This window comes from Mustelus asterias, chromosome 2, assembly GCF_964213995.1.
Source record: "Mustelus asterias chromosome 2, sMusAst1.hap1.1, whole genome shotgun sequence".
Classification (NCBI taxonomy): domain Eukaryota; kingdom Metazoa; phylum Chordata; class Chondrichthyes; order Carcharhiniformes; family Triakidae; genus Mustelus; species Mustelus asterias.
The window spans coordinates 81,566,210-81,592,360 of record NC_135802.1 but is presented as its reverse complement, the minus strand read 5'-3'; the positions used below and the strand labels follow the sequence as shown (position 1 = coordinate 81,592,360).

The following is a 26,151-nucleotide window of genomic DNA, read 5'->3' as shown; positions in this document are numbered from 1 at the left end:
TGCTGAATTACTTTTCACACCTCCCAGCATCTGATTATATCTTTGCTGTTAAAATAACTGGAATTATCCCATATTTCAATTGTTAGATTAGCAAAGGTGATAAGTTAGTTGACTTGTTGAACTTAAAGTTAACTGTACAAATATTAAGACTAATGAATCTGTAAGAACTCATGTTAATTATATGTAATACACTAATGAAATGCAATTGAACTAATGAGATGTAGTACATAGAAATGCACAGAATTAGCAACATGGAAACAGGCCATTCAGCCCAAATAATCCAAGTTGTGATACATTGGTAGACTCAGAGGATGCCAACAGTTCTTTGGGCAATTTAAATCCATGCTTTGAAAATAACAGTTTCAGAAACTATGAATGCTTATTATAAGATTATGTTATTTTCTCTATTATTTAGCAGCTTTTGAGCCTACAGCATTAAAGTGATTTACCATTTAAAATGCATAGAGTTACAATTCTGTAACTAACAAATTTAAACAATATATATAAAATAATTTAAATATATTAAATGACAGGGAGACCGAGGATTTCCTGGAGAAAGGGGCCCAACAGGATTAGGGGAAAGGGGACTTCCAGGTCCTAAAGTAAGTATGTTATAATCTATATATGTGTTGATAGCCACTTGCATTTTTATATCTTTAGGAAAAAACCTAATGTTATTAGAAAATAATGTTATTAAAAAAACCTATTAAGAAACGGAGTATTGTTGCCACCAATATAGCTGAAGAAATTATCTAAGTACTCAAAGTATAACACTATCTTTTCTATTTAAAGGGGCTTTGCTCGCATGATATTGTTAAATATTTTATTATTATTGCTTCTTTGCTCACAAGTGAAGGATTCAGTGACCAGATTTTTCTCAGAAGGCAGCTTTATTTTCCAAGCAAGTCCTGGTTAAATTATGCAAACATATTACATAGACTCGTCTTGTAGTGTTGTGAGAGTAGAACATTAAGGGCTTGAAGTGATGATAAGATGACTAAAGAATGTGAAAGGGTAAATGGACAGAAGCTATTTCCTCTGTTGGGGGGGCAGAGCCTGGGTGAGTACATAATGTTAAAGCTAGAGCTAGACCATTTTGGGGTGATGTCAGGAAGGATTTGTCCCCACAAAGGGTAGTGGAAATCTGGAAGTGTAGTGCATCTCCCTTTCGTTGACCCCGTGAGCTCAATGGAAGCACATTGCTTTGAATATGAATATGGCAAAAATAGTCTGCAATATTCCATGCACCATAGATATGATGTAGTGATGACACGTAACTTTTCTTTTGACCAGCTATGTGAGTGAAAGCCAAATTCCTTCAGAAAAAAAAATGGAAGAATGGGAAGGAATCCACAGATTCTGGTTCCCCATCCATGCACCCTCTCCAACAGGGATCACAGAGCCCACTATATCCAGGGTCAGATCCTTAATTCAAATCAATTGGTGGAAATTTCCCCAAAAAATGGCAAAGCTCCAGATGCTCCCAAGAAACAAACAGTTTTCTCTCCAGATCTTATCAGATTTTGCCATTTCAAAGCAGGGAGGCGTGTTTTGCGCTGTCACTGTGAGGTCGAAAGGCACCAGCACGGCGCCCAATCTCAGATTAACATTGAAGACCCCCCTCCACCATTCACCAGCATCGGGGCATCGGCGCCCCTGCCAGTGAAACCCTCCCCCGCCTCTCTGTGTGAAGCGAATCCTTGCTTTGTGGTTGTTTACAGGTCTCTACCCCCTTTAAGCTTCAGCCCCTGACACTGCCAAGCTGTCACTGTCCTGTCCTGTCCATGACCACCCAGGGGCTACACTAGTTTCTGAACCCCCGGCTTGGTCATCATAACTGGTGTTCGTTTTTTGAAGTCAGTCGTGATTCCTGCCAGTGTGATGTCATGCCAGCGGGCGGAACATGCGGTGAACTCAGAAGCAATGGCATAAGGCTGATTCTGAATATTTAAATGTATGTTAATCCTTGCTAATCAGGTTCATGCCATCACTGCGGGATGGATGTTGCCGGCAGGAGTAGGGATGATCTAATTCTGAGATCTCGCAGGTGCATATCCCATTATAGCCCTCTCTCAAAAGTATCTGGCCATCCAGACAGGGCCTGAAAATCACTCACATTGTCTTCAGGTTTTGGCATCCTCCCCCAGCTTTCAATCTCTCACCTCTATTATGGGCTTATTCAGCCTGGAACATTAGGAAAATGATGTACAGTGATATAGTTCTTGTGGCTAAGCAAATTAATTGTTCTGCTTCACAGAAAAATGCAAGAACATACAACATGCGAGTGTGTCATACTACTATTCTCCAGCAATGGTGAATAATTTACATGCAAAAAAATTGTGTGTGTGATTAGTACTACTGTTAAAAAAGCTAAGGAATGTGTAAAGAGGAGGGAGGTTCCTTTGCAAGTCTACAGCATGTTGAGGGGAACATCTGTGAGAGTATGTGTCATTGCAGTTCCAAATCAAGAGATAAGTCAAGCAATCACCTACATTGACAAGTATCTTCAGGAATTTCATTTATTTTCACTTGGGAACATGATCTCCTTAGAACAGATTTAAGGGTGAAGACTGATTTCACACATAACTGTATTTCAGCTATGAGTTATTAGCCTTGAAATTACTGTTGATGATATTAACAGGCAACAGGCAAACACAGTGGAAGAAATTTTTATCAATTCATCAACAGAGGTTAACTGAGGTGTTACCCTTTAAATGGGGCAATATCCATATTGTGAGAGTGGACAGAGAAATGGGCCAAAATCTTCAGTCCTCGTTCTCAGCTGGGATTTTCCGGTGTTGCTAAAAGTGAATGGAGTTTTGGCTGGAAAGCCAAATTTTCCGTTCTCGCTTGTGACGGGTCCCACCACAGACGAGACTAAAGAATCCAACTCATGTATTTGGGACAGGTTAATTGTTCACCTGCTAACAACACACACACAGTTGTGGACTCAGCATTTCTCTTATTAAATCTGTATATTGCAGAAATTGTACTTGACGTTGAATCCGCATTTTAAGTCGCATCACTAATTTTCTTGCAGGGTGATCCAGGAGCACCAGGAGCAGCAGCAACTCCTGGAATCCCTGGTGATGCTGGATTAAAGGGAGCAAAGGTACCAGGACTATTTTCTTTGTTTTCTTCCCTCTCTTCCTGAATCCAATTATTCTTATTGGTGTTTGTTCCGCAGACAGCTGTCAGCCTTTCACCTAAGCATTCACAGTACAGTTTAAGCCCTTCCCCATTTGCTGCCTAGTTTGGATCAGAGTTGGCGTTGGCAGGCAGGTATGAGCAGGCAGCCCAATCTTTCAAAATATCTTTCAATATGGTGGGAAGGAAGGGCGGGTACTATCTTCAGAAGGCACCTTCATGCATTGGCGACAACACCCCAAAGATAATACCTTTCCTTTCTCCTTGCATACACTGCAAAATGCAACCCCCCCGCCCCCCCCCACCTTCCACCCCCATCCCTAAGGTGTCCCCCTGGTCAATACCCCTGACTGCCTGAGTCCAGAATCCAATGGAGACTTCTGCAGTCCCTTCAGCTCCCACTACTGAACTCTGCAGCTGCTTGGACTGCAAGTGTTGCTGGCTAATTTGATTTGCTGCCAGCTCCCGAAGACGAGACTTCCTCCCAGTAAGGGGGCAGAAGTCCCACACTTTCCTTGTTGCTGCTGCCCACAGTGTTTGGTTGGTGGGGGAGAGGGGGATATTCCGTGCCCCCCACCCCCCCCATGTGAAATCCAATTCTATTATCTTTATAAATATAACTTTAGAGGATTTTCTTCTGTATCCTATTTTCCAGACCCCACAATCCCACACGTAACAGTTGTAGACTTAGCAACGATTCCTTTGTTGGGAGTTCTTGTGGTGCAGCATGTATGTGGAAGGAATAAAACCTTTGATTTCTTTATATATGGCATCGTGTTTTGTATGATTCATGTTACCATTCACTCTTATTCGTCATGAGAGCCTTAAATGATCAGATGAAATAGTAAGATTAACATTTCATATTAGATATTAAAGGCATGTTCAGTTTAATAAACAAATATCTGATGGTAACATATTTTCCATAAGGTGACTTTTGCAGAATTGGAAAGAGTTATACTCTAGAACATTGACCATTCATTTATAACATAAGAGGTTGACTCAAACCCAGAAAGAGTGAATGATAGTTTATTCAGCTGTTAAAATGTCTCAAGGAAATGAGCTTCAACATTCTTTCTACTGGATGTGGGTTCATTTCACTAAACTGTCCTCCAGTTTGGCAGCGATGTGCTAAAATGCTCCTTAGAGAGGATAGTTATGCGGTGTAGAAAATGGAAATCTGCACACTGTTTCTCCTTGTGATAGGGAAAGCTTTTCTGCGGAATGGGGGAACATTACAGACAAAGAAGCTCTTCACTGCATTGAAGCCGCATGTTACCCAGTCTGAGAATATTTAGCACTGCAAGGTGACGATCAGATTCTAGTGTGGTGATCCCAAACCTCCTTCTTATACCTTTGGAAAACTCAGGCAGCATCTACTTGATTCTCTGATTCGCAGCGTGCCTTAGTGATTCCTTTTTGAGACTCTGTGGGCCCTATTTTACTATTTTAATTCTAAGTGCTGAGCGGACTTGAAACTGGGAGTGTTTCAGATCCGACTTTTAGACCCGTTCCTAGGCACCACCATACTCACTCTGCCTGAAAAAATATTAGCAATTCCGAATCGCGCTGCACAAGCCTGCCGGTGGGGCTTAACGCGCCAAAAATCCTGCAGTTCCGATTGGCACCTCCAACTGCGCATGCGCAGAAAAATGATAAAATGCGGCTCCCCTGCCACATCGCTCCTGGGCCGGATAATGCCCCCACCTGGCCCCTACAGACATTGCCCCACCCCCACAACATTACTGACTGCCTTATCCCCCCACACCCTCCACCACCCAGGCCGATCGCGGGCCCATCCGCCCTTCCCCCCACCGATCTCAGGCAGAGTGGCAGCAATCCCCCCTTCACCCTCACTTATCACAGACAGAGTGGCAGCGACCCCCCCTTCCCCCTCACTGATCACATGCAGAGTGGCAGTGGAACCCCCCCCTTCCCCCTCACTGATCACAGACAGAATGGCAACAAACCCCCCTTCCTACTCACTGATCACAGGCAGAGTGGCAGCGGACTCCCCCCTCCCCTCTCACCGATCTTAAGCAGAGAGCCATCGGACCCACCTTCACCCCACCCCCCCCACCGATCTCAAGCAGAGAGCCATTGGATGCTCGGCACTTACCTCCTCACTAACTGGAGTGCCCGAATTGGACTTTTATGGAGCATGTTTGTTTTGCTCCGAATCTGGATGGCTGAACGTGGTGGTAAAGGGGGAAGTGCCGGTAAGATTGAGTGTGCAGCCCATTAAGTCAATTTAAATACATGCAAATGCATTTAAATGGCCATCACGCCCGTTTCGGGTGCGGTCCCGATCATGGCCATTTTCGGGCCTTGGTAAAGGGGGAACTGGCACGGAGGCAGGCGTGGATCACGCTACTTGCCTCACGCCCGACTTTACCATGTTTTTGTGCCTGGAAACGGGCGCAACTTGATGGTACAATTGGGCCCAGTGTGTAACTATTGCCTATTCCCTCACTGTAGCTCTCTGTCCATGTGTATAACTTCATCTCTCTGTCTACAATATATATCTCTGTTTGCACCTATGGTTGTCTCTTAGCTGAAAATTCTTCATTTGTGTAATGGGTTAACTATATGTTCTCGACTATCCCTCCAGATAAAGTAATTTAACCTAAAACAATTCATTTATTTAATAAATCTTGTATTTTTGAGCTTATGTTGATTTGTGACGAGCAAGTACGGCTTTGAGGATTTATTGAAGAAACATAACAAATTGCCTTGAGTGGGGAAATGTTTAGATAGTGACCAGCTTTTGAACTTCTCTTTTTTCCCTCACATATTTCTTCCTTTCTGTAGTGTTTCTTTTTACTTCTATTATGAGATGTGATATGTGCATTTCATTGTATAAATATCCATGGCCAGGTGCTTCCAGTGGGATATTATGGTCCTGCCGAACTGAATGGAGATTTAAATAGCTTGCTGCATCTGCCTGTGGCGAGGGGGGTGTGGGGAGAGACACGATGTGCCACGGATGTAAATTTCCTGGCCCATGTCTTTTGTCTGACTTTTTCTTTATTACTGTGCTTATTAACAGCTTATCAATGAAGGAAACAGAAAATAGACATTCGTTGGAAAACTCCCATCTTACTCATGGCTGCGATTCTCTGGTACTACTGCAGTGAATGGAGTTTTGACTGAATGCTAAACTTTCCATTCTTGCCGGCAGTGGTGACAGGGTAAACGATGTCGGAGAATCCTGCCCGTTGTTGCATTTTGGGCAAACATATTACCCAAAATGCAATAACTCCTGCTTTCAGCAATAGGGGTTTCATGTCTGTGGAATTACATTATCTCTTCTAAATTGATTAATGTTGAATAGAATAGTCCAATTGCAACGCCACATTTCAGAAATTGTACCAGTTGGGCACCATTGCATGGTGTTTGATATTCCCTTTTGTAAAACCTTTCTTTAAAAGTCGACAAAATTAAATTGCTCTGCCATATGTAAAGTTCTTAGTTCCCTATAAAATAGCATTGTCTTTTGCCACTACAAGAACACAAGTTTGAGTTAACTACATATATATTCAAAATGTAAAGTTGTTCTCATTACACTTGTTAAAAGTCAGCACAATTTTTCTCCAAGCTATTTCAACTTTAGATGTGTCTTATTTCATGGATATTGAATAGAATAAGTTTTCCTTGTATTTTGCCAGGGTGAATTGGGAAATCCAGGGTTACCTGGTGCACCAGGATTTGGCTTTAAGGGAGATCCAGGAAAACCGGTGAGCTTCTTATCCGTTTGAATTTTGCTTTCTCTTATGGCATTTATGCGGAGACTGTTTTCTGATTGATTGACATGATTTCAATGAGTTAAACCAAGGAATTGATGTGAATTCCAATTTCACTAGTTCTCTTGAGACTAATACAGTATACTTTATTTGAGGCTGCCTTTTAAGCCATCATGAATTGCAAGAGCTTCACTTGCATAATGTCGTGCCATTGGGCTAGTTTTGCACATCCACATCCATTGCACTTATCAACTCATTTAAAGTGGGCATCAGAGGCCAATTATGTTCTTGCCTTTCAAAAGTAAGCTTTTAAAGCTGAACTGCTGGAATTTTGATAGATGCAACCAAAGTTGCGAAAATGGGTACAACCTTCAGAACTCCCACGTTTTTTTAATTCAAGAGATAACGGCGTCAGCATGACTCAATTGTACCTCCAGTTATTGGCCTGCATCTAATTCAATTCACTGAACCATGTTTACGAAGCTAGGTAGATAACTGCCAATTCAGGCTAAGGTTCACCAGGGAAGCAGTGGTGAAACTTCACCATTTGCTGCAATCTGCACAACAGACAACCTTCACTATCAATCACCAATGTAATAATTGTTTTCAATTTCTATGTCTCAGGGCAATTCCAGGCTGCTGCAGGCATATCTACAATATCTGAAGTGCACTGATGCATCAAGCAGGAACTAGTACTTTGTACACCAGGGCAAATGATTTTGTCACTATTTCCATATGTTATGAAGAGGGGGTTCATTTAAACTGATTTCTCCTTTCACTACCCATCCGAAAACAGAAAGGTGTTTTGATTTGTTCGCCTGTTAATAACTGGTGGCGTAATGACCAACTCTTTGGGGTTTTGGTGCCACACATTTTCTAGTACTAACCCCACCGCAATCTCAAAATAGGATGAATTCAATGGGAGAGTTTATTTGCACAGTCTCAGAACATGAAAGGGGGTTGTAACGTTACCTCCACACTCAGACAGTAAAGAGAGAGAATACAGAAAAGAAAGATTTACAGATAAAATAAATATTGCTTTATGTGGGTTCCAAAGTCCAGGATCAAAGTCCAATGAGATATCCCTTCATGGGGGTCAGTGTGTTGAAAACCAATGCTGGATAAATTACTTTTCCAGTGGGTGTTGACTTCACACAATAAGATAGACATGCAGAGATGAATCAGTCTTGTAGGTGATGGGACAGACTTTCCAGCAGAGTAGATGAGGGCCGGGTGTTAAACCTGGGCAGAGCTCCTTTTCTGTGAGGTTGCCAGTTCGATGGTAAAACGCAGACTGAGGTTTTCAGTTCAACAAGGCAATATTAGTTGCTCCACAAGCCAGATGCCCATGTCACACGACTCCCAGCTCGCCATCATCTTTGGCAAAGGATGTTCATCCAGTGTTTGGAAATTGGCTTTGCATCCCAGGCTGATAATACCTTAGCCATTATGAGTCAAAAGGAATGCTTGAGAGACCATTATCTCAGTAGGTGTTCCATCTCTGATGGATGGGATCAACCTGGGTTATCAAACATAAAAGGCCTTCAGTGTAGCTCCCTTTGAAGTTGGGCTGTGCAGCCTCCAGGTGATCATTAGCAGCTCCTCAGCAATAATGAGATGCGAGATTTCCAAAACTGCAAAATGGCTTCTTTTGTTCTGGGGTGACAGACAGACACATTTTAAGGGTCTTTGTTCCATTTTTAAAAATTTAGAAATGAGGACATCTACATATTATAAAAATATACAGTGTAAGGTCTGGGCCTTCACAGGGGAAGGTGGTGGTGTAATAGTATTGTCACTGGACTAGTAATCCAGAGACCCAGGGTAGTGCTCTGGAGACCTGAGTTCGAATCCCACCACGACAGATGGTGAAATTTGAATTCAATAATAATCTGAAATTAAAAGTCTTATGATAATCATGAAATCATTGTTGATTATCATAAAAACCCATCTGGTTCACTAATTTTATTTAGAGAACGAAATCTGCTATCCTCACTAGGTACCTACATGTGACTCCAGACCACAGCAATGTGATTGACTCTTAAAAATGCCCTGAAATCATAGAAGCCCTACAGTGCAGAAAGAGGCCATTTGGCCCATCGAGTCTGCACCGACCACATTCCCACCCCGGCCCTACTCCCTTATCCCTACATATTTACCCGCTAATCCCTCTAACCTACTCATCTCAGAACACTAAGGGGCAATTTTAGCATGGTCAATCAACCTAACCCGCACATCTTTGGTTTGTGGGAGGAAACCGGAGCACCCGGAGGAAACCCACGCAGACACGAGGAGAATGTGCAAACTCCACACAGACAGTGACCCAAGCCGGGAATCAAACCCTGGAGCTGTGAAGCAGCAGTGCTAACCACTGTGCTACCGTGCCGCCCCGAAATGATTAGCAAGTGTTGAAATATTACCTGAAGCGCACTCATAAAAAGACAGCCAAGTCCCCATCGGTTCAAAGGCAATTAGGGAAGGCAATAAATGCCGGCCCTGCTAGTGATGCTCATGTCCCATGAATGAATAGAAAAAAATATGGAAAAGCAAAAATAGAATGACAGACCACTGCAATTTTCTTTTGAGATTTAGTAGGATTCCCCAAACGCCAAGTGGTTATTGGTGTCACCCATACCCATGAACACAGTTCAGTACCGTTGATAAACCATAAGGCATTGCACCCCATCAGTGCCCAGGTAATCAGCACCACTGAAATATATGGATTAATGCTAAATTCCCAGTCAGCAATCAGGGTTATTTTATTTTGAGATACATATCTGTACCTGATTTACTTAAAGGACAAGGTAAACTTGAAGGATAGCGCCCAGAAGATCCTGACTAATGACACATTTATGAGAGCAGATACAACGTGGCCTACAAGAATAGTGGGTGGAACTTTACAATTTTTTTCCAAAGTGTCAACTTGAGTGGGAAAGTGGCCTGTAGCCTGCCAGCTGTGCTGCAGGCTTTTCATCTGAATTTTTAAACACTTCTTAAAAAAAGCAGGAGGCCATTAGAGCCATAGGGTCAAGAAGCCCCAATGTAAAAAAAAATGTAGAAATGAATCACCCCATAGACACAGGCATGGCAAAAACAGGAGCGGAAAATGCCCCCCACTGGGCCTGGAGTGGGTTTGGGCAGCAATTGATTGGGCTGGAGGTGGGAGGGATGTTCGGGCTGCAATTGACTGGGTCAGAGGTGCGGGGTTTGGGCAGCAGTCGACTAGGCTGGGGCGGGGGGCGGTGTTCAGGCAGTGATCAATCAGGCTGGGGGTGGGGTACAATCAGCCAGGGAGGCCAGCAATATCCAGGGGGGGGTGCCTGACAGCTCACTGAGCAGAGAGAGATCTATGCATGCGCAATTACACCCCCTGGTGTGAGCAGCCTGCTTCCCAGTGAGCTTAGGCCCCGCAGGAATCAAATTGTGCATCATTTCATTTTTTGCACAAAATGGCATAAGATTACATTTTCAAACTTGCCCAAAAACAGATCTCGTTTGGCATTTCAAATTTTTTTGGTAAGATTGCCCCCTAGGGGCAATTTAGCATGGCCAATCCACCTAACCTGCACATCTTTGGACGGTGGGAGGAAATTGGAACCGGAGGAAACCCACACCAGGAGAACGTGTCCAAGAAAAACGTCACTTGATTTGGTCCAACTCATTCATTAACTGAGTTAATCTCAGTCCCTTTCATTTGCAATATCGCATTCGCATAGCTGCACTTTGTAACAAAAAGAAAATAAACTGTGAATGTACGAAATCTAAAACAAAAGCAGAAAATGCTTGAAAGATACAACACATGCACCAGAAGTAATGAAGTGAAAGGATGTGTTAATATTTTGGACATAATCATTCACTGGAACTAAAAGATAAGCAACCATTTTCATAGAATTGAGGGGAAAGGGCAAAGGACAAGGGGCAGACTATAGATACTCTAGTCACAGAGAGAGTATTCAAGAAATTAATGGCCTTCAAATTACAGAATAGACAAGCAGGGAATTGTTAAATCTTATAAAAGATCATCTCAGTGAGGCAACTAAAAACATTGAAAGGACAAAAGTGCAAATAGCTAAGAATATGAAAAGGCATTGTTTGACCATGATAAGGAAAATGGACATAGTTGAACAAAAGGAAAAAAACTTGAAAATGTAAGGCTGAAATGGAAAGATAAAAATGAAATATGCTGTAGGTCCTCCGGTTCTGAAATGAAACCTTTTTGCCTTGTTTTCAATATTTGAATTGATGCTTCTTTGTGAAACTGCCACAAAGTCCAGCTTGGCAGCTGTCTTATAGATTGGTTTGAGTGTATGAAAGCTGCTGCTAAAATAATAAGACATTTAAAAAGGATCCAATGTTCTTTATTCATTTTCCTAACTTTACACATGCATTTCTTTTGTACTTAACAAGACCAAATAAATCAATATTTACAAAAACTGGAATTATGTACTGATCACATCTGATTTTCTCTACAAGCTAAAAATCTGTCAGCATCAACGAAATGTTAGGAGTGAGGCTTGTGAAAAAAATGGCATTTCAAATTCCATTTAACTCCAGGAAGTAAGATAAAGGAAGGAAATGTAACCCCGAGGAACAGTAGCATTAGGGACAGTGAGATGTGAAAATTCCAAAAATCTGAAACCTGGTCCAAACCAACCTCCAACCTATCCACATCCAGATTTTAAAAAAATATTCATTCATGGGATAGGTGCATTGCTGGCTAGACCAGCATTTATTACCCATCCCTAATTGCCCTTTAGAAGGTGGTGGTGAGTAGAGGCATAACATGGGGTAGGAAGTTAACTGGCTCCCACAAGGTGGTTTGGCCATTTTATTATACTGATGCTGGGACCTCACGTTTAATCTGTTTTACAGGTTTAATCCTGACTAGCCAGATTTTGCAAGACTTGGGAAACATCAGTTCAAGGGAGGGAAGGGCAGCTTTGTGGAAAAGTTAAGTGCCTTTAAAGCATTGCTCGTGGGCCAGGGAGAGCGGGAGTGCTTCCCATCAGCCCCTAAAGGCTTATGTTATTCCCTTGCATTGCACTTTCCATCCAAAGACCCCTATAGATCAGGACATAGGCCAACCCTCCCCAGGGTCAAATCCCCTACTTAATGACAAGATTGGACACCTTCCCCTCCTCACATTCCCACCAATGTGGTGGCAGGTTCATTAACTATTCCTGTAGCTCTGGCCCCTCTGTGGAGTGCTCCCTGCTTACTGGGAGCAAAGCTTGTCAATCAAGCTGGCCTCCAGGCAGGGAATTTGTAAAATAAATCAATTTTCAGGTTCCCTGACCAAAACTCTTCCTCCTGCGTGAGAAACCTGACCCTGTCAATATTTGGGCCATACTAATGGTCACTGTTTTAGACCAAAATGAAGTGAGTATCATTTCAACAATTGCAACTTGACACTTCTTCTGATTAATTTTAAGGCATGTGCACAAACAGTAAAACATGCTGAGATATTGCATGTTGCAGTGAGGTGCATTGACCATTGCCTCTTGTCACATGAGTCTTGTGCAGTTAATAGCACTCCCAAAGTAGATTTCCTGGATTTACAAAGGCTGATAAATAAAGTATCTTCTTCCAGTTGACTTTAGAGGGTCTGGCACAAAGGATTTGTCCCCACAACCTACTAAACTGGCAATAATTACAGCATTTGAGGGGCACAATGTGAGAGGATTATTCAAAGTGCATTTCAGCAAGGATTGATGATTGATGACAATGTAGAGACATTCTTCTGCTGATTTTAGTTGAGGTGGTGTGTGTGTGTATGGAAGTGGATTAATCTGGGGTTATCTTGCTATTTTCCAGGGTGAGCCTGGTAAAAGGGGACCCAGTGGTTTTTTTGGACATCCTGGACCAACTGGACCAGCTGGACCTAAGGTAATTTCCTTTACATTGGCCTTATCTTTAACCATTTGTAAAACAAATAAATAATATGCTAACACCAATAGCATATCATAGAACTATCTATGCTATATTTTTAATTAGTATTTTACTTTAAATTTTAAAAATATTTAGGAATAATATTCAAATTATTAATTTCAGAAGCTGGAAAATCAATTGCAATCATTGCCTGAATTTTCAATCTAAGACCTGGGCTTGGCTCCCCCAAAACAGTAAAGTTAGATAATATTTAAAGGATAATCTCAGATTTAAGAAAATTATTAAAAAATAAATTTTAATATGTGAATCTTGTCAAGAGATAAATGTGTTGATTACAACCACTGTTTTGCCTCATTTCCAAGTCTTGACATTGAACAAAAGGGCACTTTTCTGCTCCCAGCAGAGAACACCTGGAGCATATATCATAATATTGGGTGGGGAGGATTGTGCACATCTGTAATTCATCTGGCCCAATTGTACATCCATATCTATGAAAGAAAAGGTTCCTCAAAAAAAGACGATTACATAACTGCCATACAATGTTCAGACATGAGCAGAAAAGGAGAAAATCTACCCTATGATGTTTTTTTATTTACTCTAATTTTCCTTTGCAGTTCTCACTATCTGTTAACGTGTTCATTACAACATTACTTTTCAAGCTAATTCATTGTTGAGTGGAGGTTCAATCAGGAGAAGAAATCAGAGGAACACTTATGCTTGCATAGTTCCTAGAATGATATTCCTAGAATTTTAAGAATGGTGCTGACAGAAACAGTTATCCTGCCTGCAACATCCAAAGAACAAATGGTGCATTTCCTCACAGGAACTCAATAATGTTGTAATGAGTGTGTTAACAGATCTTCAATGCATCATCCATTACCATTCCCATTGCCTCTAACGTGCTGCCACCATAGAGCACAACTTCTCCTGTCTTCCTCTCTCAGCATTCCAAAGGAACTGTTCCCTCCACACTCTTCAGTCACCCCCAGCACCAGTCATTTCCTTATGAAAGCATCCCTACCGGGGTGGCACGATGGCAGTGGTTAGCACTGCTGCCTCACAACGCCAGGGACCCAGGTTCGATTCCCAGCTTGGGTCACTGTCTGTTTGGAGTTTGCACGTTCTCCTTGTGCCTGCATGGGTTTCCTCCTACAGTACGAAAGACATGCTGGCTAGGTGCATTGGCCATCTAAATTCTCCCTCAGTGTCCCAAACCGGCGCCAAAGTGTGGCGACTAGGGGATTTTCACGGTAACTTCATTGCAGTGTTAATGTAAGCCTACTTGTGACACTAATAAATAAACTTTTACTTTATGATACCTTTCCATGCTAGTGCAGAAGTTGCAAAACTTGCTCTTTAACTTCCTCTCTTTTCACTGTCCAAAGCCATAAAAACTCCTTCCAAGTGAAAGAGTAAGTTACCACTGAGGTGGGTGTGTAGTTTTATAATGCAGGTGGGGAGGGAGGAAGAAACTTCTTTGAAAAAAGAAGCAGCCCAAACCCACCTTCCTGCTCAGAGTATCCGTGTTATGGAGGTGTCAGCATAATATTGGGGACAATTGATTGTATACAAGCTCAATTGACTCTTAATTATATATGGTAAGTGGACTGCTGATTTTGACACCCTCACCCTTTATTATGGGACACAGCTCGGGGGGGCGAGAAGGTGGTGGGCTAGCCACCCCTCATATTTTACATATCGCCCCCTCAAAAACACACTCAATAGGAGCCATAAAATCCAGCCCACAATCATGGAATCATAAACTCAGCATTTGGGTTTTTCTAGTTTATTTCTTAAACCTTTTGCTATGCATTCAGACAAATGCCATTGACACCTCACTTAAACATATGTGTTTCTTCCCTTATCCCATTACTACGACGTTTGGCTTTGTGATATGAAACCTTTGATCATTTAATCCACTTCATAGAGTCCTTACAGTGCAGAAGGAGTCTATTCAGCCCATCGAGTCTACACTGACTCTCTGTACCCCACTCATTTACCCCAGTAATCCCTATAACCTATACAGCTTGCCCTCTCCCTATCACAACACTTGCCTTTTGTTCTTTTTCCCACCATCTTAACTCTACACTCACCCCCCTTTCACTTGCTCAAAAGCTACATTAAAAGCTTTTCTCAATTCTGATGAAAGATCCCTGATCTGAAAAGTAAAATCATTTTGCTTCTCTATGGACTGGAAGACCTACATTTTCTGTTTCTGCTTCCATCACTGGGGTTATCCTCGTGTCACCTTTGGGTCTGTTGTAGACTAATTGGTAAAGACTGATTGCGATTATTGGTCACCAACTCCATTATCATTGTATTCATGTGATTACTCGGATGGCAGAAAGAAAACAAGATGGAGCTTGATTTTTTTGTTTAGTGATTCCAATATGCATTAAATTGTATGCATTTAACCCTTGGTCAGGTATTTCTGTGTAGCTCCTACAAAATATTGACCTTGAATTTTCTTGAGGCTCTCCTGAATCCTACCATTACTTCAGCGGAAGTTAGAAGAACTGTAGGAGAAGTGGCTTGAACACCGGTTTTCAATCATTCATATTATTACAGCACAGGAAACAGGTAAAACTCTCAGAAAATAAATAAGGATTGTGAAGGCCAAAACATATTACTAGGAGAATTTCACAGGAACTTCATTGCAGTGTTAATGTAAGCCTCACTTGTGACTAACAAATAAACTTTAAATAAATAAACTTTAAAACACATTGGGAGGATATTTTTCAGGTACCAATTATGTTCATAATATTATATTCAGCATCTTTGAGATGCTGTGGTAAATGGGGCAAGTTCATTTTTCACAGCAAAAGACATATTAACCATTTACCATTGCCGTTAGATCAATTGAAAGTGAAGAAAATTGTGCACTACATCAAACTTGTTTTTTGACAGAGACAAAGCAATTCAAAATAAGTGTTAATTCAATGCTGGAAAATGAAAATATTTCGGGTATATACTTTTGAGAAATATCTTGTGACAGCTTTATGAATATATCCTGTAATGTCAACCAGTGCAAATTTTGAGGAATGTTGTAATCACGCACATTTTTCCTAATTTCAGGGGGAGCCAGGGCTCCGAGGACAAATTGGTTTTCCAGGCCCAATAGGAAAAGGATTTCCAGGGCCAAAGGTAAAAGAAAATCTAAAGTTTTAAAATACTGACAGAGTATAAGACAGATATATAGAATACAAGTGAAGATAATATGCATTAATTTAAATGCCAACTTCAGTTTTGTGGACATTGGAACTAAACAGGTACTTGAAAAAAAATTGTCATTGTTTTCTAAAGTTGAGGTATGAAGTTCAAATCTAAGGTCAGCATGGATTTACAAAGGGGAACTCATGCTTGATGAATCTATTGGAATTCTTCGTGGGTGTAACTAATCGAGTTCATGAGGGAGAACCAGTGCATGTGGTTTATTTAGACTTTCAGAAGGCTTTCAGCAAGGTCTCACATAGCAGACTACTGTGTAAAGTTAAAGCATATGGGATTGTGTGTAGTGTCTTAAGATGGATAGAAAGCTGGTTAGCAGACAGAAAACAATGAGTTAGAATAAGTATGTCTTTTTCCGATTGGCAGGCAGTGACTAGTGGGGTGCCACAGGGATCTGTGCTATGACCCCAAGTGTTCATATTATATATTAATGATTTGGAAGAGGGAACTAAATGTATTTTCTTCAAATTTGCAGATGATTCAAAATTGGGTGGGAGAGTGAGCTGTGAGGAGGACACAGAGATGCTGCAGCGTGATTTGGACAGGCTGCATGAGTAGGCATATGCAATATAACATGAATAAATGTGAGGCTATCCACTTCGGTAGCAAAAATATGAAGGCAGATTATTATTTGAATGGGTGTAAATTGAGAGAAGTGGATACTCAGCGAGACCTTGGTGTCCTTGTGCATCAATTGCTGAAAGTAAGCGTACAGGTACAGCAAGCAGTAAGAAGGCAAGTGGTATGTTGGTCTTCACACCAAAAGGATTTCAGTATAGGAATAGGAATGTTTTACTGCAGTGATGTAGGATATTGATGAGGCCACACCTGGAGTACTGTGTGCAGTTTTGGTGTCCTTATCTGAGGAAGGATGCCCTTGCTATAGAGAGTGTGCAGCGAAGGTTTACTGGGCTGATTCCTGGAATGGCAGATCTGGCATATGAGGAGAGACTAAGTAGGTTAGGATTGATGTGGAGTTGCCAGCATTGGACTGGGGTAGGCACAGTAAGTAGTCTCACAACACCAGTTTAAAGTCCAACAGGTTTATTTGGTAGCACGAGCTTTCAGAGCACTGCTCTTTCATCAGATGAGTGCAGGATTTGTTTCACAAACAGGGCATATATAGACACAAACTCAATTACAAGATAATGGTTGGAATGCAAGTCTTAACAGGTAATCAAGTTTTTACGGGTGCAGACAATGTGAGTGGAGAGAGGATTAAGCACAGGTTAAAGAGGTGTGAATTGTCTCCAGACAGGACAGTTAGTGAGATTTTGCAAACCCAGGCAAGTCATGGGGGTTACAGATAGTGTGACATGAACCCAAGATCCCAGTTGAAGTCGTCCTCATGTGTGCGGAACTTGGCTATCAGTTTCTGCTTGGCAATTCTGCGTTGTCGTATGTCTTGAAGGCCGCCTTGGAGAATGCTTACGCCTTGACTGCTGAAGTGTTCCCCGGCGACTTGCCTGGGCTTGCAAAATCTTGCAAAATTGTCTGCACCTGTAAAGGTTTGATTATCTGTTAAGACTCGCATTCCAACCATTATCCTGTAATTGAGTTTGTGTCTATATATGCCCTGTTTGTGAAACAAATCCTGCACTCACCTGATGAAGGAGCGGCGTTCCGAAAGCTCATGCTACCAAATAAACCTGTTGGACTTTAACCTGGTGTTATGAGACGACTTACTAGGTTAGGATTATATTCATTGGAGTTTAGAAGACTGAGAGGGGATCTTGTAGAGACTTATAAAATTCTAAAAAGATTAGACAGGGTAGATTCAGAAAGAATGTTCCTGATGCTGGGGGAGTCTTGAACTAGGGGTCATAGTTTGAGGATAAGGGGTAAACCTTTTAGGACTGTGGTGAGGAGAAATTTCTCCAGAGAGTGGTGAATCTGTGGAATTCACTACCCCAGAAAATAGATGAGGCCAAAACATTGTCTAATTTCAAGAAGAAATTAGATATAGCTCTTGGGTGAAAAGGATCAAGGAATATGGGGAAAAGTGGGATCAGGATACTAAATTTGATTATCAGCCATAATCAAAATGAATGGTGGAGTAGGCTCGAAGGGCCGAATGGCTTACTCCTGCTTCTAGTTTCTAAATTGCTAAAGCCTATGGTGGACACATCAAAATTGCAGCAGTTCTCATTTGAATTTACCCAAGTAGTTTGTCGTAGGTGTCGTAGTTTGCAGGAAGACTTAGACAGGTTGCAAAGTTGGGCCGAGAGGTGGCGGATGGAGTTTAATGCGGAGAAGTGTGAGGTAATTCACTTTGGTAGGAATAACAGATGTGTTGAGTATAGGGCTAACGGGAGGACTTTGAATAGTGTGGAGGAGCAGAGGGATCTAGGTATATGTGTGCATAGATCCCTGAAAGTTGGGAATCAAGTAGATAAGGTTGTTAAGAAGGCATATGGTGTCTTGGCGTTTATTGGTAGGGGGATTGAATTTAGGAGTCGTAGCGTTATGTTGCAACTGTACACAACTCTGGTGCGGCCGCACTTGGAGTACTGTGTGCAGTTCTGGTCCCCACATTACAGGAAGGATGTGGAGGCTTTGGAGAGGGTGCAGAGGAGGTTTACCAGGATGTTGCCTGGTATGGAGGGGAGATCCTATGAGGAGAGGCTGAGGGATTTGGGATTGTTTTCGCTGGAAAGGCGGCGGCTAAGAGGGGATCTTATTGAAACATATAAGATGATTAGAGGTTTAGATAGGGTGGATAGTGATAGCCTTTTTCCTCTGATGGAGAAATCCAGCACGAGGGGGCATGGCTTTAAATTGAGGGGGGGTAGTTATAGAACCGATGTCAGGGGTAGGTTCTTTACCCAGAGGGTGGTGAGGGATTGGAATGCCCTGCCAGCATCAGTAGTAAATGCGCCTAGTTTGGGGGCGTTTAAGAGATCCGTAGATAGGTTCATGGACGAAATGAAATTGGTTTAGGTTGGAGGGTCACAGTTTTTTTTTTAACTGGTCGGTGCAACATCGTGGGCCGAAGGGCCTGTTCTGCGCTGTAATGTTCTATGTTCTATGTTCTATGTTCTAAGTAAAGCCCCTATAAGATTATGGAGCAATTTCTACTATAACGAGGTACATAGGGTGCAATTGCATTGAAAACTGACAGTCAGAGGCTAGTATCAGTAAATTGAGGTTCTCAGTCAGGGGATCCCCAAGTTATGCTGCCGTTTTACATTGAGCATAATGACAATGGCACGCTGCATAAATATCCTTGAACATATAATGTATATAAGAACAGAAAAATACCATTCAACCCCTCATACCTGTTCTACCATTCAATTAGACCATAGTCGATCTCTGCCTCAATTCCATTTGCCTGCCTTTATTCTATATGCCTTGATATCTTTACCAAAACAGAACTACCGATTTTAGTCCTGAATGTTTTGATTGACCAACATTCTTGGCCCTTTGGGAATGGAGTTCCAGAATTTCAGAAAAAGTGTTGCCTAATTTCACCTCTCAATGGCCCATCCTAATTTTAACATTATGCCCACGTTAGTCTCAGAGTTCCATTTCCAGGGAACAATGTTTCTCTCAGAGCATTAAAAATTTGAATCATATTTACGAAGTCCCCAGGGCCAGAATTTTCACTCCCCACACTCAATAGATTCTGAGGTGCAGGGGGAGTGTAAAATTTCAAGGGCAGGATTCCATCTGGGATCATGCCCAGCCTGACCTAGTCATGATTTTACACCAGGGCAAGCAATGCCTCCAAGGGGAAGCCCACCCTTGACCCAATTAAACCCCTTTTGTGGCCACTTAATGGCCACCTAAGGTTCTTTTCCCACCCAACCTCAATACTTAGGCAGGTAGGCGGAAAGCCAAAGTTGAACTAAGTTCGATCTCAATGCAGGGGAAACTCCATCAGAAACTACCTTCTTGTTAGGGGTACCTTCCCATTGGAGTGTGGTGATCTCCAAACCTCCCCCTCCATCCCAATTTCCTGAGACCCTGATTGCACCCTCATGGCCCCTACAGGCCTCTCCAGCCACTTACCTTTCCTCTGGCTCCCGGCACTTCATTCCAGGCTACTAGCTGCAGTATCTCTTCTGGCCACTGTGGCATTGCTGGAATGACTGGAGAGCTGCCAACCAATTTGATGGGCCAGCAGTTCTCCAGGGCTGGACTGCCTTATGGTGATAGGAGGAGTGTGAAATGGCATTGGGCCTGCTGGAGTCTTTGGATGGTAGAGACTATCCTCAAAATTCTGACCTAGGTGGTTCTGCGTACTATCTTGGCACTTTTAGAATAAAAACTTTGCGCCAAATGGAGTTGTACCGTATATGGTGTATTTTTCACTTTAAATACCTTGCTATTAAATAATTAAAAGGCATAATTATGTTTTCAATTTTTTTGTGGCGACCCAAGGTCCTGTTTTGTTACGCACCTTTGTGAGACCTTTTGGTGTAACTTTTTAACAAGGGGCCTCCAAGCTTTATATAGCTTAGGGCCTCACCAAGTCTAAATCCTGCACTGGTAAGAGCTTAAACATTTAAAACTAAGCATATAACTACAAATCTAGACACCATCGACAGATCATTACTTATTCTGTTTACTGGGCTACCAAGGATCAGTCTGCTGTATCAACTGTGTGAGGCTTTAGTCCCGATTATCATTTTGGGACGAATAGTAATAGACAACATATTATATCATATGGAATTTCTGTGACATTGCTTACAGTGAGTCAGAGGGTACTCAATTTTATAACACTAGCTTATACCATGTTGCACATAGGAGAGTTACATCCGATAATGTGCAAAATATTATAAAATTGAGTGCTGTGATAGTCTATAGAATTTACAGCACAGAAGCAGACCATTTGTCCCCAACTGGTCAATGCCTGTATTTATACACATGAGCCTGCATACAATATTGTTCTTGGACTAACACATTTTAGGCACATTTTCTGCTAGTGTGGTCCTGGCATTCTGCCTTACCCATCTGGAGTGCATATAGTCAATTTACACACTTAGCTCAAGATCTTTCCATCCGGGGTCTGGAAGCACACTGGGGCCTCTGGCACTTTTCCATAGTTGAAGTATATATAGAGCACGAGAGGTCAGAATCGCCAATCTTGATGTAGTGTTTGATAGAATGTCCTTTAGTTTTAAATGAAATCTATCTTATTCTGAACTTGTAGCTACCCTGCCAAGATGTGTTTAATCCCTTTAATGCATTTTTGAAAGGTATGTGTAACTATTTATATCTCCCAAATTATGTTCAAAAGATAGTCAGAAGACTTAACTCTGCATCAATATAAAATGTCAAAACTTGTTCTTTTGCAACCACAATCATTCTACTTTTAATATTTTAGGTTGGTCATCATCTATGGCTAAGTAATAGATTTGCAGTGCTCTGTAGTGGCTACATTCACGTGCAAAGATTTTTTAAAAGGTTGGTGTCCAGATCAGAGGATATAGGTCATGGAATTCAGTGCTGTTGGCCTCTGTGACAATTCTGTAGACCTCTGTGACAATTCTGTAGACCTCTGTGACAGTTCCCCACCACAAACCATTCTGAAAGAGGTCAAGGACAACTTTCCTCACAGAGGACAATTGAGACCCTTAAGTGGCCAACTGAGAGCCATTAAGACCTTTCCACATCACTGTTAACACTCTACCAAAAGTGGGGACACCTCTACTATGTATGGAGAATGCTCAGTAAAACTTCGGGGCCTCTCGGTCAGCTCAAGGGGGCTGGCTTCCTGGTCAGACAGTCTGTGGCCCACAGAAACCAGCCCCCTGCAGTCCCAACAATGACCACCACCTGGAGGTGGGATGTTGGCCCTTAATGGATGGGAGCCCTGATACCAGGCAATTGCCTAATTGCCACAGAATCAGTTTAGGGTTTGTAGAAACAACTATGGCAGTGCTGTGCCCAGCTTTTAGACCTGCCCTCACAGCCGCTGCTTCTCTGACAAATTCAGCCCTAGGAAATACTTCTACACACAAAAATGTGGTAGACATTTGGAGCTTTATTCCACAAACAGTATTTGATTCTAGATCAATTGTTATTTTACATCTGAGATTGATAGGTTTTGACAACCAAAGGTATTAAGAGATCTGGGGAAATGGTGGGTAAATGGAGCGAGGTTGCAGATCAGTTATAATGTCACTGAATGGACAAATAGGATTGATGGGCTCAATGGTCAAGTCCTGTTCCCATATTCCTTAATTCCTACATCCTATGTTCCAATCTGCACCTTACTGCCAAGTAGACAAGGTAGACATCCATTACCAGTGGCAGTTAAGGTCACCACAGCCCTGACTTTCTTTGCCTCTGGCTTCTTCCAGGGATCAGCTAGTGACATCTTCAGCATCTGCTCGTCAAGTCTCCCAGACAGCTTCCATTATCGAAGCAGATTCAGTGGATGGCTCCTCCAAGGATGCAGCTGGTGATGCCTGTAAGGAGTCCTAGCTCTGATGCACAGGAAAGAAGCCACAAGAGCTCAAGGCTGGTCATTGAGCTAGCATTGGGCTGCTGAAGATACAATTCTGCTGCTTTGACGGATCTTGGGTGCCGTTCATTATGCACCAGCAAGGGTGTTCCAAATGATAGTGGTCTGCGCTGCTCTGTACAACATAGAGCTACAGAGAAGATTGGACCTGAAGGAAGAGGAAGGTAGTAACCTGCATTTTCAGACAAGCAGGAGGTAGAGTAAGAGCAGAAAGAGGAGAAGCCTCATTTGTTTAAGGTCCCTGCAGCCACACACCTAGTTGCCAGGATTTCAGAGGACAATCTCAGACAAGCAAAATTCAGCTAACCTGAGGCTCTGTAGTCGTGCGGCTCACCAATGATGATTCCCTGGTTCTAGGAGTCGCAACACTCCTCTACTCCAACACAGAGTATCAAAGCATTCCCACAGATAATAACCCATCCATTTCATTGACATACATTGCTCATCTTCTACTTTAATCATACCATTTACCTCAAGGCTGATGTTTGCTTGGTGGCCAGGAGGGACATTAGGGATTGGACTGTAGAGATTTGAAATAAAGTTTATGATGCATAAGCATTTACAATGAATTTAACACATTTATACACTTTTATATGCCTGAGTAATTCCCCTTGTGAAACCATAAAATTTCACTCTTTTCCTATTACTTCTACACAACATTTTCCCTGTAGCTTTAGCAGAACTAGAAACAGACTGTTCTTTCTCCTGCTCTGCCTGCTTTGTTTAGTGTTTTCTTCAATGTTTCGTGCCTGTAAGAGCCTCATCAAAGACTGTCGCAGCTAAATCTGATCAGGAGCAGACTCAGCCATCTGGACAGGATCCAGCTCTGACTGAGGGGGTGGGGAAAAGGGTGGAGCCTTGAGCAGAGTCTCCATTTCCATGTGCTCTTTCTCCATCTTCCCTCTCAAGGCATACCCGCACTTTCCTGCTAGGCAAGAACTGGAGAACATTTTGCTGTACTTCAATAAAGTGGAGTGGCCATAGGATGGCTGTCCTCCATCCAGTGGTTAGCTCAGTTGGCTGGACAGCTGGTTTGTGATGCAGAGTGACAGCAAAAGTGTGGGTTCAATTCTCGTGCCGGCTGAGGTTAGTCATGAAGGCCTTGCCTTCTCAATCTTGCCCCTGAGGTCTGGTGATCTTCAGGTTTAATCCCACCAGCCAGCTCTCTCCTTCAAAAGGAAGAGTAGCCTATGGTCATTTGAGGCAATGGAAACTTAGCCTTTTAAGTTGGCACACTGAGTGTGCAGGCCATTGGTGAGGGCCAGCATGTACTCAGTTGCCAGCCATACATGATTCACCACGTAGCTGACCATGTTTTCCATGGAGGTGGGCATTAGAACAAAGGCCTAAGACAGAAACCCATGGTAGAGATGAACTCCTCCAATCTTTCTCTAGTAGTGTGCAGGGCCTTTGGAAATGATGATCAAATCTGACACATTTTGTACTGCTGCTCGAGAATTGTCCGCTTGGCCAACGGTTCCCTATGCTCAGTATTAACATCCAGCTCACAGAGTGGGTCCTCTGATTGGAAATCTCTTCAGGGCTGCTTAAAGGCCTTTTCCCACTGTGGCAGTTATTTTACCAGTAGTGGGAAGGTGGGCCCCCTGCCATGTGGGGAGACTGCCAAGTACACTCTTGTGGCCTCCTTGCAAGCACTGGGAGGGGGGCTCCTAATCGACACCCTGTGGCCCAGAGTGCCCACAGTGCTACCGCCTTTGAAGTCCCACCAATGTATGTGTATCTAAGCTGGTGGAGGGTGCACATGAGTTATGCAATGGTGCCATCTCAGAATTTACTTCCTCTGAGTGAGTCAAATCTTCTGAGGACACCTTGGTATCTTCCAGCTCCAACTCCTGCAACATGATTGAACAGAATATGGGAAATGAAAGACATGAATTAGAACTGAAATAGGGAAAGAGTTCAAAATCATGATTGTGCTGATATTCATAATTCAGATGCAGATAGCAGCCAGTCAACTTGAGTGACTGTTGTGTGACATATGATTGCGTGCTAGCTAATTCTGTGACCACATATTTAGATGAACAAAGGACAAAGAACAGTACAGCACAGGAACAGGCTCTTCGGCCCACCGAGACTGACACATTTCTAAACTAAATGCCTTTTGCTTCTATGCGGTTCGTATTCCTCTAAGTCCTGCCTATTTATGTATCTGAGGAGTTGCCTCTTAAACATTGTCATCTTTCCATCTCCAATGGTCATATACTTAACCACTCTACTGATCACTATTGCCTCTGCTTCTGCAGTGGTCAGGATGGCAAGTACTGCAAAGCCACCTCCAGTTCTCTGTCTCTCCCTGGAGTTGTATTCTCTCTCCTGCGAGGAGAGAAAGTCAGAGTTATGAGTGTGAGAAATTAAATGAGTTGTGAGGATGGAAGGAAAGTAATGGAGGGTGACAATGAGGGATGAGTGCAAGTCAGCAATAAGATGAAGGTGACTGTCAGTAATGGCTGCTTAGGTGGTCACATGAGGAGATGCCTAAAGAGTGAAGAATGGGAGAAACAGCAAGGTCTGGGAAGTGTTGTGCAGGAGATGGCCGAGAAACCCAGAGGGAGGGGAGAATGCCTCTCACCTCTCCTGCCCTGAAGTCTTTGAATCTCTTCCAGCTCTGCATCCATGATTGTGGAATTGTAATGCTGCGCACCTCCTCTGTGACTTCCAGCCATGTCAGCTTCCTCTCAGAGGCTGGACACATCCTCCCTCTGGCCAGAGATGACATTTTTCTGTGGGCCCTTACAATGAGCAGCATTACCTGTAGGGTTGACACCGAGGACCAGTGATGGATGATGAACTGGTGACGTACTTACACCAGCATTCCATAATGATTGCTTTTGATATTTGCATAATGAATCAATTGTCAGCCCTACCTGGGTCCCATTAAATACTGAGGCTTCAACAATCAGGTTTTGTGATGTGATTACGCCCACCTGCTCCAATTGGTCAGGATACCAGGCAGTGGAATGCTAATATCTTGTCCGAGTTAAAGTCTACAGCAAAACCTGATATTTGAATTTTTGGATTCCTAACCCACTGCCAGCTTCCCCCTAATACAAACAGGTGCAGAAGTTAAAATTCTGCCCGAAAGAAACAATAATCAGTATTCTATCAGTTTAGCATAAATATACTGAATGAAAGTCACCAAAGTCCCAATGGCTGCTCTCCTTTTTGAGAGAGCTGACTGGTGATGATTTAACCTGAGGGTCACCACAACTCAGTCATGGTTGAGAAGGCGGGACCCTTATGGATAACCTCAGCTGGTATGGGAATTAAACTCACGCTATTAGCTCCTCTCTGCATCATGAACCAGGCATCCAACCAACCGAGCTAACCAGTTCCTCTCTCACATACTGGTTGGCTCCTTCTTAGTGGTGTGTATCTCACCAGTAGCCTGCGTTGTAAATGATCCACAACTGAGGCAAATGACTGGAATTTGCTAAAATCATGCTCTAGTCTATTGCTCTACTACCTCTAGAAAGAAAATCTTGTTGTTTACCGCATAACCATTTTAATTAAGTGCATACGGTTGTTATCAAACACCTCAAAATCCCAAGTCTGCTGGCTGCCTGTAGCACAGTCAAGCAGAATCCACCAGAAGAGTACCTGTGTATTTGAGAGCCTACACACCAGAGATACACTAGCCATGTATGTGTGATTGGA

The 26,151-nt window shown here is 42.6% G+C and overlaps 1 protein-coding gene across 1 annotated transcript in view; it reads left to right on the top strand.

Moving 5' to 3' along the window:
* Positions 1-26,151, top strand: part of LOC144509371 (uncharacterized) — a 188,196-nt gene that overhangs the window by 126,756 nt on the left and 35,289 nt on the right. Inside the window, exons 18-22 of the mRNA XM_078238108.1 lie at positions 534-602; positions 3,041-3,112; positions 6,813-6,881; positions 12,702-12,773; positions 15,852-15,920. Of these exons, the coding sequence (XP_078094234.1) occupies positions 534-602; positions 3,041-3,112; positions 6,813-6,881; positions 12,702-12,773; positions 15,852-15,920 (351 nt within the window). The remainder of the gene's footprint in view (positions 1-533; positions 603-3,040; positions 3,113-6,812; positions 6,882-12,701; positions 12,774-15,851; positions 15,921-26,151) is intronic.